Genomic DNA, 14,994 nt, shown 5'->3' with positions numbered 1-14,994 from the left:
AGGTGTGAATGTGTGTGTGTGGCCTGCCGCCCAATGACTGCTGGGATAGGCCCCAGCATCCCCGTGACCCTGACAGCAGGATAAAGAGGTCTGGATGGATATCTGTGACAGTGATGTACATATTTTTCCACAAAAGAGGAGCACATATTATTTAAATAAGTTTTTATTTAAATAATTCTACGCACTGACAGCTTCTGGGGCCTCACATACAACTGTGTGAATCAAAGCCATACAAAACCCCCTTAATAAACTTTTAAGAAATATACAGGTTTTTCTCGAAAGAAAACAATACTTCACACTTCTCTGCACGATTTATGTGCCGTCTCGCCCTGTGCCGGTGTGCGTGCCTCGTTGTCTTCAGGACGCGGGACAACTTCCAGGACGCTCCACCAACACTGCCGTCAACCTCTGGCTGGGTCAAACCCTATTCAGCAACGTCCTACTGGAAGTCAGGAAACCCACTAATAACCCCAGGAGTAAAGCTGAACCTACCTCCATCAAGAACGTGTGGCGGGTTCATGAATATACAGTGAGGCGCGCCTCCTCTGGCTGGGACAAAAAGATTTGGATCTACCAATTATTTAACACACGCTAATCTTTTAATTTTCCTCATTTCATTCCATTTTGGGCAACTGCCCTACCAAGCATTACAATATCCATCCTGCTCCAGCAGGCAGACTGGCGGGGCATTAAAAGTCAGATGTTTCAAACCTTCCCCTCACAACACCGTGTCCCCGCCGACATCAACTTCTCCAAACGAACTACTAATTTTACGTTGGAGGTTTTTGGCTCACGCCTCTCAGCTTCCTGCAGCTCATCTGGATCTCAGATATCACACTTTAGAGTCAAGGCCTCCAAAGTGTGCAGATCCGAGTCCACAGGGTAGGTGCACATGTAATTTGGTGTTGATGTAGTTTCAGATGACTTTATAAAAATCAGACTGGCGATTTTCACCTAAATTTACCCCTGAACTCTACAACGATGTGTCCAAATGGACGGGCGCTGCACGGCGGCTGCCCACTGCTCCATAAGGATGGGTTAATGCGGGGATCAATAGAATATGTATATAAAAAAAAAATCACAGAACTGAAGCAGAAGCAGCTAGAGGAGACTCTGTCGCTCATTTAGATAAATGTCACAAGTTCCGGTGACATTTCAAAGGGGACGTACCTTATCATCAAGGCTCAGCGTTTTCGGTTTTTATTTTTCTAAACCATCCAGCGTGCCCATTTCGCCACAAGAGGACACTGTTGCATAACCTCACACGAACAGGAACAACAATTGGCTCCATGGAAACATAAAATCCGGGTGAAAGTCAGTTTAGAAATCTGGGTATTTTTCGGTGAAAATCGGTCAAAACCGAAAACGCTGAGCCTTCATTATCGTTAACCACAATGTTCTGCACGCACGGACTGCAAGCGTCATCGGTGTCACGGCACCATTTTGCTTAACAGTTTCAATATGTAGAAGAATTTTGCAAGCCCAAAACAGAATTAACAGACCTCCACACGCAATGACCCATCATACCGTTTCAAAAGCGGCGTTGGCTTGTCTGGGCCTGCGTCGCTGTGCTGTGTGTTCGCCACAGCTTGTACAAATAAGCTCACCGGGGAACACATGTTGAGGTTGTCCACAACAATGGCAAATCGCTGTGGTTTTATGAATCTCAGACAAAACAAGCAGCTACACGGTTTCCCCTACGGGCTTTGAGAATATTTCAGTGTGGCGTCTAAGCCAAGCTTTATACATCTGGCAACTCTGATGACTTCCTTGATGCACAGGAGTGAGAAAAGTGCACGCCGCTGAAAGGAAGGGGGGGAAAAAATCAAACCAGCTGTGGAGTCATGTCATCTTCTCTTTCTTTGCGTGGAGGTGGAGGTGGTTCGTCGTCCCCTGTGTCCTGTTTGTCCCTCTCCGCCTCCAACCAGCTCTGCGGGGCGATCATCTTCTTAGGCCCGTGAGGTGGAGGACCCAGCAGAGCCTCGATGTCGTCGTAGTTCACCACCTCGCGCTCCAGCAGTGCATGGGCCAACTGGTAGCAGAACATGGCAAATACTCAGAACCCATCTTAATGTAACACTAAGGTCAGAGATGACACTGCATCCAAGGCTCGGGCATAGGAATACTCTTACCATGATCAGCTTATCTCGGTTTTCCAGCAGAAGTTTCTCCGTCTGCCTGTAAGCACGAGCTATCAGCATCTTGGCTTCCTAAAGAGACAGAGAATGCTATCAAATTAACCCCTTGTGGCAATCAACGAAAGCAGAATTCATTACGTCAATGGCCCCAGTGTGCTGAGGTGTAGTAACAGGGAGAGGAAAGGCAGTCTGGATGCAGAAACCCACGTGGTCCATCTGCTGCTGGAGGCCCTGGCTGAAAGGCCGGCGTCCGATGGCGCCTTGCTCCTCCGTGTCCGGGAAGGAGACCTGGCCCACGCTGTTACACATGCCGTACTGCTTCACCATGGAGTAGGCCACGCGTGTCACCTTACGCAGGTCGTCCTGGGCACCTGAGAGAACACGGGGGTTGGGGGGGGGGGGATTTATTCAATGTAAACACTCAGTGGTAAGTAGCCTGTTAATGTGCAGTATGCATGTAGGTCAGTGTGTTTTCTTCTGTTTTTTGTTTTCTAGCAGTTAGCGTCAGACCGCCCTCGGTGTTTCCTCTTCGGGCACAGCTCCAGGCAGGGCCGTGGTCCCTGGGCCCACAGGGGCAGCAGACCAAGCTCTCCCGGCCGATCAAGCGCCAGCTCTCCCAGCCATCAAACGAAGACAAACTTAGACGCAGAAGTGGACAAAGACACTGCATGGACGGTACTGGGTGAGGCTGTCACAAACGTGAATTCGCGCCGCCATCTTCCCACACCAGTACTGGGTGAGGCCGCTGCAAATGTGAATTTGCGCCGCCATCTCATGTAGTGAATGAATGATTGTAGTCCTCTTGTGAATACTCATTTAGTTTTTGTCTTCTGCTAAGTTTGCATGTTTGTAGTACATGCGTGTGTGTGTCTGCTGATTTTCACATTTAGCTGATGCTCTAGTCCAAAGTTACGCATAATGACAGCAACAGTACAACAAATAACCGTTAAATAACAAACAACAGCTTTCAAAAAAGGTGCACCAAAGCCATCAAAAAAAATCTGGTGAGGGCTGATAGTACAGGGAAAGAAAACGTATATAAAGAGAGCCATGGAGAGAAACAGAAGCACCTTTTTGAGGGCCGTAAAGTGAGGAAAGTTTGTGTCTTCATTTGATGGCTGGGAGAGCTGGTGCTGCATCGGCCGGGAGAGCTTGGTCTGTTGCATCCCGTGGGCCCAGGGACCACAGCCCTGCCTGGAGCTGTGCCCGAAGAGGTAACACCGAGGGCGGTCTGACGCTAACTGCTAGCCCATACAGACCGGCAGTTCTGATAACACCAGGGGCGATCTGGTGGCAGCTTCGCCTAGCCTTGACTGCCTTTTTAGTGTCGTCACGTGGAGTGCGGGGAGTTGTGTCGAAGGTGTCTGGCTGGGGGAGCTAGCGTTGGATCAGCTGAGGGACCTTGGTCTGCTGCATTCTGTGGGCCCAAGGACCATGGCCCTGACCGGAGCTGGGCCCAAAGAGGAAACACCGAGGGTGGTCTGACAGGATGCAGAAGCGGGGCAGGCTAAGCTAACTGCTAGCCCATGCAGACTGGCAGTTCCAACAGTCATCCTGGCTGGTGTTTGTTCTCCTGGACAGTTTTTGTTTAGATATATGTGTTAGTTTGGATATGTGTGTTGTTGTAGTTGTTCTAGTTTTTGGAAATGTGTTTTTGTCTTTGTATTGGCCTATTGTGGGCTGGGAGAAACAATGTTTCGTTTGATTTCATGTGCGCAAGTGCATGAAATGAAATGACAAAGTGCTTCTGATTCTGAGTAGAGGAGAGGGGAACCAATTAAGCAGTTAAAAAAGTACTGGGACTGTATGTATGGGCGTTTTTGAGCCTTTACCTGTTGTCACCTTGTTGAAGGTGATGGCTTCGGCAACTCTTCCTCCCAGGGCCATGCACATCCGCTCAAACAGCTGCTCCTTGGTGAGCAGGTACTGGTCGCGAGGCAGGATCTGGGCAAATCCCAGGGCAGCGTTGGTCCGTGGGGCGATGGAGACCTGCAACACACAGCAGAGGTTTTAACCTAAGCTTATTATCTTGAGGACTTTGCTGCCATTTCTCTTCTTTGTTTCCATCCTCTCTCTCCTTCTCTGTTCTCCATCTTCCTCATTACAACACTCATGCAGAATAATTCACGAGTTCCTTCTCTCCTTTCCTCCTCCATTTACTCTGAAATAACCTTTTGCTTTTTATGAAAAGATTTTTAGGTTTTCTCGCATTTGGAATGAGATGTGCGGACATTGTCTTCGCCAGGCCTAACTTCCAGCCTTTTTTCCTTCATGAGACTATCCTGGATATAACAAAAAGGTATTGGCAAATTTGCAAAGATCTCGGAAATGTCCCTCTGAAAAATGGGACAAAATTTCCTTGTTTGGAACCCACGCTCTGCTCATGCCCTGCTCCCTGAGTAGTTCTCTAGGTTTTGGTCAGTTACCACCACTTCCTGCGGCGTCTGAAGAAGGTTAGTTTTCCCTCACCCATCCTCATCACATTCTACAGAGGCACCATAGAGAGCATTCTGACCAGCTCCATCACTGTCTGCCACAGCAACTGCAAGGCCACCGACCGCAAGGCCTCCAACTGCAAGGCCTCCGACCGCAAATCCCTACAGCGGATAGTGAAGACAGCTGGAAAGCTCATAGGAACTGCTCTCCCATCCATCCAGGCCATCTATGATGCACGGTACACCCAGAAGGCTCTCAGCAACGTGAAGGACCCCACCCACCCTTCCCGCATTCACTTCACCCTACTACCCTCTGGCAGGAGGTACCAGAGCATCTGTGCTGCCTCCACCAGACTATACAACAGTTTCATTCCTCAGGCTGTGAGGTTCCTCAACAGCCTGAACACTTAGACCTTCCATAAAATGACTTTTTGACCTTCTCATTCACTGTCCGTGTCAGTTGTGCTTGTGATGTTTAGGTCTGTGAAGTCATTTTTGTTTTTAATGCACTTTTTGTTTTTAACATTTATTGCATGTTATTTGTTTTTATGTGGCACTGTGGTCCATGTGAAACGCAATTTTGTTCCCTTGTATGTATGAGACATGCATGTAAGGCAATGACAATAAAAGCAGTCTAAGTCTAAGATTAGCCACAGTAGGTTGTTTTTTACCTTCATGACGGCCTCCGTGTGCTCCAGGAGCCACCCCACTAAGGCATGGCCTGACTCATGGAAAGCAACCACCTTCTGCTCTTCTTTGGACAGAATCTTACTCTTCTTCACACTCCCTGAAAAGCACAAGAAAAATGTGTGCATACACTTGCGGTGAACGATATCCGGTAACCGAGAACACGTTTGGATTCCTGTCTGCAATACGAGTCACGCCGTTTGTGCTATACCTGCTATCACTCTCTCCACGGCATACTCAAAGTTGGAAGTGTCTATGGACTTAAAGCCTTCTCTGGCAGCGTGTAGGGCAGCCTCGTTGCAAATGTTGGCTATGTCTGCGCCTGGGAAGACAAGGCAGGTTGACAACACAAGCAGTATGATCTAAGTTTGGGGAAATTGTTTTCATAAATTGCACCGGTAGTTTGACGCTGCATCCTCAGATGTTTCATACTTGGTTGTCAAGGAGTTGTTTCTGTACTACCACAACCAGTGTTTACTTGTGGCCAGAGATATACACGAATCTCAAGTTTTAAAACATTACTAACCACTGAAGCCCGGAGTGAGTTCAGCGAGACGTAGGGAGTAGAAGTTTGCTGGTTGGGTGAGCTTCAGGATCTTCAGATGCTGCTCAAAGATCTCCTTCCTCTCCTGAAAAACAATCAGGTTAACAATAAATAACAGGGCAACTGACTTACCAAAAAGGCTTTGTCTGGACCTCCAAGTCAGGTAAAACGCTGATGCCGTTTCATGTTTGTTCGTCTAAATATTTTCAAAAGTGGCCAATTTTCCATTTCACCATCATCATCATCATCATCATGTTCCATAACCTATGAGGTCGTAGGAGCACAGCTGATGACTCAGCATTGGTAGATTCATTATTGTGTTTCAGTAGGGGGCGCACCTGGTGGTCCCTATCTCCTCTCTAGGTATGGATGGCCGTTGGTTCACAGAGGAACTCATCTGCCCTTTGACAGGTTGTTTTTAGTCCTGCTGGGTGTCCACACACCCTCCTCACAAAACCTCAAGGGTTGAAGTGGGGGTACTGGTTTAGTCGCTGACAACCTGATGGTTGCGGTTTAACATCATACCCAGGACACTTAATGTAAATTTTCAATTTAATGTGAGCTAAATCCTCATCATCAGTAGTGAAAGTGTTCCCAACCTGGACCAGCCAAATGGTTCGGGTTTGGGGAGAAAAAAAAAAAGAACCACAGCATAGTGATTAATTCTACCTGCAAAGTAGGAAGATCTATGAAGATGTGCCGGTCCAGTCTGCCCGGTCTCATCAGAGCATTGTCCAGGATGTCTGCTCTATTAGTGGAGGCCAGGACGATCACATGGTCCGTCGTTCCCATTCCTGAAGCGGGGGTGGGGTGTCAATTAGCATTTGCGGTGTCATTGCCAATGCCCAAGTATTAGCTCCATAACCCTTCAGTGAACTCACCGTCCATCTCTACCAGCAGCTGATTGAGAGTCTGCTCTTCTTCACTGTTGGAGAAACCTGACATGTTGGTGGAGCGCTTCTTCCCCACAGCATCGATCTCATCTATGTAGACAATGCATGGGGCTCTGGCACGGGCCTCTTTGAATAGACTCCTCACTCGAGCAGCACCCAGACCTACAAACAGGCACACACATTAATTTAATAAAGCTCACTTAAAAAAGATGAAACGATAGCAGATCTAATCTGTTTTAATGACTTGCCAGTAATTGCTAAATTAAAGCCTGACTCTGTCCTTACCCCCGATGACCTCCACAAACTCAGAACCAGCCATGGCCAGGAAAGGCACCTGGGCCTCAGTGGCCACAGCTTTGGCCAGCAAGGTCTTGCCACAGCCTGGAGGCCCCAGCAACAACGAACCCTTGGGGACTTTGGCTCCCAGTTGTAGGTACCGCTCTGGATTCTGACAGGAGATAATAATACCAGTACACTAAGTAACACATTTTAAAGAATGGGTTATGGTTTTACTCATGTAAGAACCACATGTTGTTGTTTTTTTTTTATCTGTAGAGTCATCGGCCATGTTTTCATGGAATGTTGCTTTATTTGAGAATCATTTATTTCATGTCACACACACACACACACACACACACACACACACACACACATCTATTCCATGCAGTTTGAACTCATACCTTAAGGTAGTCAACAAACTCCTTCACTTCCATCTTTGCCTCATGCATGCCTGCTACATCTTTGAAGCTCACGCCTTTCCCTGACTTGCCATCCACGATGGTGAATTTGGCCATCTTCAGCTGATTCTGTTGGGGCCATCCAGATAAATAATAAGCGTGCAATGAAATCAATATTCAGCATAATTTGAATTATACATGTTGCCACTCTTTGTTGCAAGATGTACTTACAAATGCACTGAAACCGCCTTCCCTGCCACCCATGCCTGCTAGACGGAAGATATACCAGAGAATAGCTACACCAATAGCAGCCATTCCCAGAGCATAGACAGCACTGCAATGGAAAGAAATGGGAGAAGAAAATTTGTGTTAGTTAATTAAGATACAAGAAAAAAAAATAGCTGGAGGAGAAAAAGAAGAAGAAATAATAATAATTAAGATACAAGACATTTTTCAATCCAGCCAGCTTAGCTACAACAATCACTGTGTGAAACAGGATCAAAAAGGCAAACTTTAGATAATTCAATAGCTATGCCCCCAGCAAATTCATATTTTTCATAAACCAATTTCATAAACTTTCTTAACATACAAGAAAAAAAACAGCTGGAGGAGAAGAAGAAGAAGAAGAAGAAGGAGGAGGAGGAGGAGGAGGAGAAGAAGAAGAAGAAGAAAACCTCTTATCTTCAGAGGTTTCTTCCTATTTTTTTTCCCCCATTAAGGGTTTTTTTTTTAGGGAGTTGTTCCTTACCCGATGCGAGGGTCTAAGGACGGGATGTTGTGTTGCTGTTAAGCCCACCGAGGCAAATTTGTAATTTGTGATACTGGGCTATACAAATAAAATTGACTTGACTTGAGCAGTGAGTCAAGCAGATTCTTTATGAGACAGTACAAGATTATTTTGCTCCTTATTTGCTGAGCACTTTCCCTACCGTTGAGTGTTTCTTTTTAACAAAGTTATTTTTCATAAACTTAACCATGTGGATTCATGTAGATGTAAACAACACAGGGTTAATGATGCAATAAGTCACTAAGCTGCCAGCAATCCATAAGTGAAAGACAGGACTCTCTGTAAAAATAACGGGGGAGGAAAACGATGCTATGGTTTTAAGCAACCATCCCAATCCAAGTAGCAGTTAGGTTAAACCTACATAGCGAGTTTTTCTCATTGAGAACCCCGTTAACTCCATCTCTGCATGGAGAAACCAAAATGTTCCCCCGCCAAAACCTGCAAAGCCTTCATTTTCAGAAAACCTTACAATTTGTAAGTCTGCCCACAGGGTCGTGTCCTTACTTGCCAAAGAATCCAGTGCGCTTGTAGGAGACCGGTATCCTGTCCTTCGTATCAATGTTGAGCTCCTCCTCAGCAGCCCTCAGCTTCTCCTCAAACTTGTCAATGTTGGCAACCTGCATCCTGTACATAAGGGCCAGCCTCTGCAAAACAGAGAGGACACCACATGAAGTCAAAAAGACAGCGCCTTCTCTCTCTGTCTTCACCTAAAAGAAGTGCCTGAAATGTAAACCCCGTCAAAACATTAATTTGTTCTTGTGTGGGTGGCACTTCCTTCTCAGCCGCAATTAAACACCCAATCTGATCATACCAAAAAAAAGGGATGTAAGTAAACAAAGCATAAATGCTAGAACCTAATTTAAAAACCAGGAAATTAAAAAAAAAAAGAAGATACTCATCCCTCCTCAAAGTTGGGCCATATGACTACAACAGGGGACAATTCAGTGGACATGCCCCTATCTGAATCTAGAGTGAGACTTAAGCAATGAAGAGCACACCATAGCAATGTGGATACAGGACACATGCTGCACAGTCTTATCAAGTTCCACATACAGGCCTTCCAAAGATGACTGCCCCCGGGTGGAGGTAGATCTCTACGATGTCACTCTCAGGAACCACTTGCACACGGGACACCTCTCCCTTGGCCAGCATCTCATTGATGAAGTCGTTCCAAGAGATGTTTCCACCGCTGGTGTTGATGGAGTTCAGTAGACTCATGATGAGGGCTATGATGAAGAGGGTGCGGAGACGCTCGCGGTACATCTGGTCCTCCTGCTCACGTCGCTTCTTCTCCTCTGAGGGGAGAGTTAGAAGAGAGGGGAGGAAGAGACAACAAGCCAATAAGGGAGCGGGTTACGATCACAGCCGATAGGCAACAACTGGCCATGTTTCAGGTGGTCCGAGCGGCCCATCTCTCACCTTCATCTTCCTCTGGAGTTTTTCCTTTTGAGTCGTTGCTTTTGTTTTTTTCTTGCCTTGACTGAGAAGTGCTAAAAAAGTGTTTGGCCCCTGTAAGGAGAGAGGAGTCATCAAACGTAGCTAGACAGGCAGACTTATGCGGCCATGTTTGGGGAATTATTTTTGGAATTGTTGTTTACCTAATAGATTTACCAAACCAACAGGGTTTTTGAGCAGGTTGTTCTTTATTAGTGCATTGCTTATTTCCACCATCCCAGGACTCAAGGGCCTGTAGAGAAGATTCTGAAATAGAGAGATTAAGGTTCAATAAATTACCTGATTGCCATTATGGACAGTAGTACATACTATATGAATGAGGTTGTGAAGTGAAGCAGGTTGGGGGGGATTTGCATAATCTCAGTTGTATTTGCTGTGGCTCCCATTTGCACTTCTCAGAGATAGATGACTTAAATATCCATATATTTAACCTAAGAGCCATATCTGAAAAGGAGAAATAATATCCATCCATCAATTATCTTAACCGCTTATCCTGCTCTCAGGGTCACGGGGATGCTGGAGCCTCTCCCAGCAGTCATTAGCGGAGGAGGGGAGACACCCTGGACAGGCCGCCAGCACATTACAGGGCCCACACACACACATTCATACCTAGGGACAATTTAGTACGACCGATTCACCTGACCTACATGTCTTTGGCCTGTGGGAGGAAACCGGAGCCCCCGGAGGAAACCCACACAGACACGGGGAGAACATGCAAACTCCACACAGAGGACGACCCCCAAGGTTGGACTACCCCGGGGCTCGAACCCAGGACCTTGTTGCTGTGAGGTGACCACGCTAACCGCTGCGCCACCATGCCGCCAATAGTAATAATAATAATAATAATAAAACTAATTTGTAGGACGCTTCTAAAAGCTATAATTACGAGGTACTTTACAAAATAACAACAAGGTAATGTCCCTCAAATAAACGAAGGAATGATGATAAAGGATTTTATTATCATACAAATATACTGTGCCCACTTTTTCTAAGAGCTCTGTTGACGAACTTAGAAGTGAAAACTATTTCTGGTCAGGTGCCTTTTTTTCTGTGGCATAGGCACATTTTAGTTGAGAAATACATTTAGAACCGAGCTTCAACACAACCAGTGCACTCGCCGAACATTTTTCATAACTTGTCTCCAGAAAAGGCCAATGGACGTCAGCGGTTCTTATCATTTCACAGCCTAATTGTCAAATAATAATAATAATAAATTAAACTTATATAGCGCTTTTCTAACACTCAAAGTCACTTTACAATAAACGGGGGTGAAACAAGACAACAGATAAACATACGACACAGACATACAGGGTGGGATGGGAAGGGGGGCTACGAGAGGGAGAAGCGGCAGCCACACACGACGCCAGCAGTACTCGCCCACTTAGACGCGTACAAAAGGGGAAGAAAAACAAACTTCACAAATCACATAAATCACAGACGAAAGCAAGTCTGAAGAGGTGAGTCCTGATTAATGACTTGAATGTGGGCAGGTCGCAGCAGTGTCTGATGAGCTTGGGGAGGGAGCTCCAAGAGGAGGGGGCGGCAGGTCGAGTGCTTGGTCCTTAGTCTGCCTCAGATTAGGGGTGGATGAGAGGACGGGGTGGGGGGGTGGGGCGAAAAGGCCGTGGAGAAGACGTTTGTCTTGAGACGGGATTGGAAGAATAGGAGGGATTCTGAGTCTCTAATGAGTTGTGACCCTCACCAGTTATAATCTGTTTCCCTCTCGATTCAAGACGCAACTCTGCATCAAGTGTGGCTGTTGTATAGTTAAGATCCACGGTTTAGTTTGTTTTTCAGGCTCTGACCTTGTTAGAATTTTTTCCCCCTACTTCATTTAGACAATCTACTTCACATATAGTTTTACATCCAGGGCTGGATTGCCGACCGGGCAAAGTGGGCAACCGCCCTGGGACCCCGGACCCCAGACCCCAAGAAGGCCCCATGTTCGTCATGTGTCCACTGGATTGTGGTAGTTTGATTAGATGCCAATTTAGGAATATGAACCATTTTAAGCACAACATCAACTGGAATGACAGTGGGGCCATGCACTATTATCTAGTCTCTTGAGGCCCTGTCATGCAGAGGGGCCCCTGTGTTAATATTTGGTCTTGAGGTTATGTTTCGCATTTTAATGTATTGATCAACAAATGATGTGTGGCAAATCAGAACATATACATGCCAATATAGCTATACATTGTTACTGCCCAGTTAGTCACATCAGGATAGGTGCTGGGTGGGTGTGTCAGGTCCTGCTTCCTCTCATATATTTGTTTAAAGGCTACCCCGAGTAATCTTCAGGCGCGTGCTCCATTTACTCCACTCTTTATTGAATTACTCCATCACTTCTGCAAATTCCTACAAGTGTGCCTGATTGGTGCCACTATTGTTTCTCGTGCCTTTTTGGCAATCTCACTCTGCCACGTGTGGCCTGCTGTGCGCACTGTCCTCGGCGGGTACCTGGAGGGGTCACGGGGTACAAGATACACAAAGAGTGGACGGTCGGTCAGGTTAGCAGGGGCCCGTGATGCAATTTTGCCCCGAAGCCCCGTAGCTGGTTGATCCGGCCATGTTTACATCCGACATAGTATTTGTCTTGACGCACGCTCAATAATCCAGGTAAGAAAGTCAAACAAGGTTGAATCAGTTCATCTGGACACAATGTTTATTGACGGATACGTTTAACCACTCAACTAAGTGACCTCCTCAGTCTCAACCGGCTGCAGGTGTCCCCCACCCTTATAAACAATACAGCTGCATAACGACCGAAACCAGCGACCAGCTTCAGATATGGGTGTGACCATCAACTAGAGTTTCAATGGCCGCATGTACAATTCACAAAGGATTTGGGGATATTTGCAGTCACAGCATTGTAAGATGGCAACACATGTACTCATGCCCCCCCCCCCAGTGGGTTCAGGGATGCTCGTTCCCTCTTACATAGATGGCGTTCCTCCCTATAAAGGATGTGCACGTCCTCGAAAACGTGGCCACTGGCCTGCAGACTGCGGAGTCCTGGCCTGACGCGTTAGCTTTCCTGCGTTGTGCCAGTTTAGACTGAAGGGGTCACTTAAGCTGAGTGATGAAACGTATATATCAATAAACGTTGCATCCAGATGAACTGAGTCAACCTTCTTGGAGCCTAACCAGGCCAGGTCACTGTAAACTCAGCTGACCAATGAACAGCTCTGATCTCCATCACCATCAACAACGCAAACCTGTGAGCACCAGTTACAGTAACGCCAAGTTATGGGGCAGGCTTCGGACGACACACCAGCCGTTTGCGGGCAACCCTACCTGGATGACTCCACGGTTGACCCCACCGGCAGGCTCGCTTGCAGCAGACCGCGGCGATCCCGACTGCAGCGTCTTCTCACGATCACAGCATTTTAGCCTTAAATCGGCGGCGCACCATTTATTCGCCCTACTTTGAAAGTTTCGCGTTGACATCGTCCACAGGAAGGTCGCGCCGCCGGCTTTCCCGTACGAGCCAGCACGCCGTGGCAAGAGCAAGGCTGCCATGGCGGCGCCGGACGCAAAGGTGTCAACGCCCGCAGAGACCTGCGCCCAGGAGAAGCATCGAAACGACGTCAGTTATCCGTCAGGTCGAAAGGCTGTGGCAGGTTTAACATCCGCCGCGGCTGCAAGCTGGCTAGCTCGCTGTTAGTCGGCCATGTTGGAATTACGCAATTACGCGAATATGCGCACTGCGCTCCCTCGCTAACGCCGAGCTGTCGTGCCAAACGTACGCGTCCTTGCACCCGAATTCGTTTTAAACGTTATCTCGCGAACCTCGCACACGCTGCGTTGAGTTTAGTCTGCGCGTAAGGAAAATGTATGACTAATACACAGTTTCCAGCCCTTGAAAAAAAATCTTTACAAGGACCCTTGAACTTTGAACTTCAACCCCATGGTGTCGTCATTCGGCAACCCAGTAGTTGCGCGGGGTTTTGCGCATACGAAACGAATAATCTCGCTGTTTAAAGTTCTTTTGGGTTGTTTTATATGGTGGGTTTAGTGTATAAAAAAGAAAGAAAGAATAAAATAAAACACAAGGCAAAGAAAGCCCTTAATGTGTGAATTTTTTTCAGTCAGGCGTAGCTCCCCTTTTCGTGGTCGTACGCACGGTTCACGTTGCTGTTTGATTTCTCTCACAAAAATGTTTCTGTCGTTATGATCACAAAAAAAACATTTCTAATATTTTAACATTTGCAGAGAAACACGTGCAACTTGTATCACTTTAGGTTACACGACTGTACTATTTATACTTTATTGTCACGTGAAACAGAACGGAATAAAGTTTCGGAGGAAAATAGGGGGGAGGAGTTTGCGCGTACACGTTGAAGAGCCCCGCCATTCCTTGACGACGCTGTGGTCAACCTACCAAAATATAAATAGATTAACAAACTATTCCAGTAGAGGGCGCTGTTGATGAAGCGACGCTCTTAAATTTACAGGCGAATGGGCTCTAAAGTAAGAGCCGCTCAAATTATTTCTCTTCGGTTTATTCTGGCATTATCGGTACTATCAGAGTCATTATGAGTATCAAGTTTAAGAAATAAACTAGTCTTTAAGTGTAGAATTTCGTACGGCGACTTTTGTGCTATCACAAGCTCGATTGGTAATTGGGATATACATGGCATGTGCACAGCCTACGTACACATATGACCTACATACATATACAATACACCCCCCACCCCATATATACATATATAGTATGTGTCCCCCATATATACATATTGTAACGTGCATGGATAAGTAGACACGCTTCCATGCACGTTACAATATATAGTATGTGTGTGTGCGTGGGCTTGTATATATAATCAAAAATACTGCAAAGGATTCGAAATGGGGGCGATTTCTTTAGACACTGACGGAAAAACAGAAAAGAAATACGGCGAGCAGTCCCTCCATTCAAGTCGCTGCCGATTTCTCCTTTTTGTACACAAACACAGACGACGCTCGGGTACGGCGACAGACACAGGATGTGGAACAAAATGATGACGTCTCCTTGACCGACATTTCACACTAACCAATGGAATGACACGACATTCCTTTCAGCCAATGGGAGCCTCCGTTTCATCACGTCGCGTTTGGTAGTCCTGCGCCAGTAAATTCGCGTTACTAAGGATACGTTGGATTTACACACCAGTACGGAGCGCCCACCCTAAATCAACCTGGTTTAGCCTGTGATTTAATTTAGTGCCGAATTTGGACAGGAATAAAAAAACATGTATAACAAACAGATACTAAAGAATGTATTTTTTTTTTTGACCGGCTCACTGAAAATAACCGTAATTGCCTCACCGACTAATCATGACTTTGACTTCCCAGACTGTCAACTGCGTTTTGCATGATGTGTCCCCCGCAGCTTTTCAACT

The 14,994-nt window shown here is 46.5% G+C and overlaps 1 protein-coding gene across 1 annotated transcript; it reads right to left on the bottom strand.

The window, feature by feature from the left end:
- Nucleotides 1-183: 183 nt before the first annotated feature.
- On the bottom strand, nucleotides 184-13,279 carry spg7 (SPG7 matrix AAA peptidase subunit, paraplegin). The gene is made up of 17 exons (XM_056278463.1): nucleotides 12,911-13,279; nucleotides 9,760-9,862; nucleotides 9,581-9,670; nucleotides 9,215-9,456; nucleotides 8,666-8,805; nucleotides 7,606-7,708; nucleotides 7,378-7,503; nucleotides 6,983-7,145; nucleotides 6,686-6,859; nucleotides 6,474-6,598; nucleotides 5,787-5,889; nucleotides 5,472-5,582; nucleotides 5,245-5,360; nucleotides 3,971-4,127; nucleotides 2,346-2,509; nucleotides 2,133-2,210; nucleotides 184-2,032 (listed from the first exon to the last, which is right to left on the bottom strand). The coding sequence occupies exons 1-17, from the start codon at nucleotides 13,133-13,135 to the stop codon at nucleotides 1,826-1,828; spliced, it is 2,427 nt and encodes an 808-aa protein (XP_056134438.1). The 5' UTR covers nucleotides 13,136-13,279; the 3' UTR covers nucleotides 184-1,825.
- Between the last annotated feature and the right edge of the window lie 1,715 nt (nucleotides 13,280-14,994).

This window comes from Lampris incognitus, chromosome 4 (genome assembly GCF_029633865.1).
Source record: "Lampris incognitus isolate fLamInc1 chromosome 4, fLamInc1.hap2, whole genome shotgun sequence".
NCBI lineage: Eukaryota > Metazoa > Chordata > Actinopteri > Lampriformes > Lampridae > Lampris > Lampris incognitus.
The sequence above is the reverse complement of the archived record's forward strand: the minus strand, read 5'-3'. Positions and strand labels throughout refer to the sequence as shown.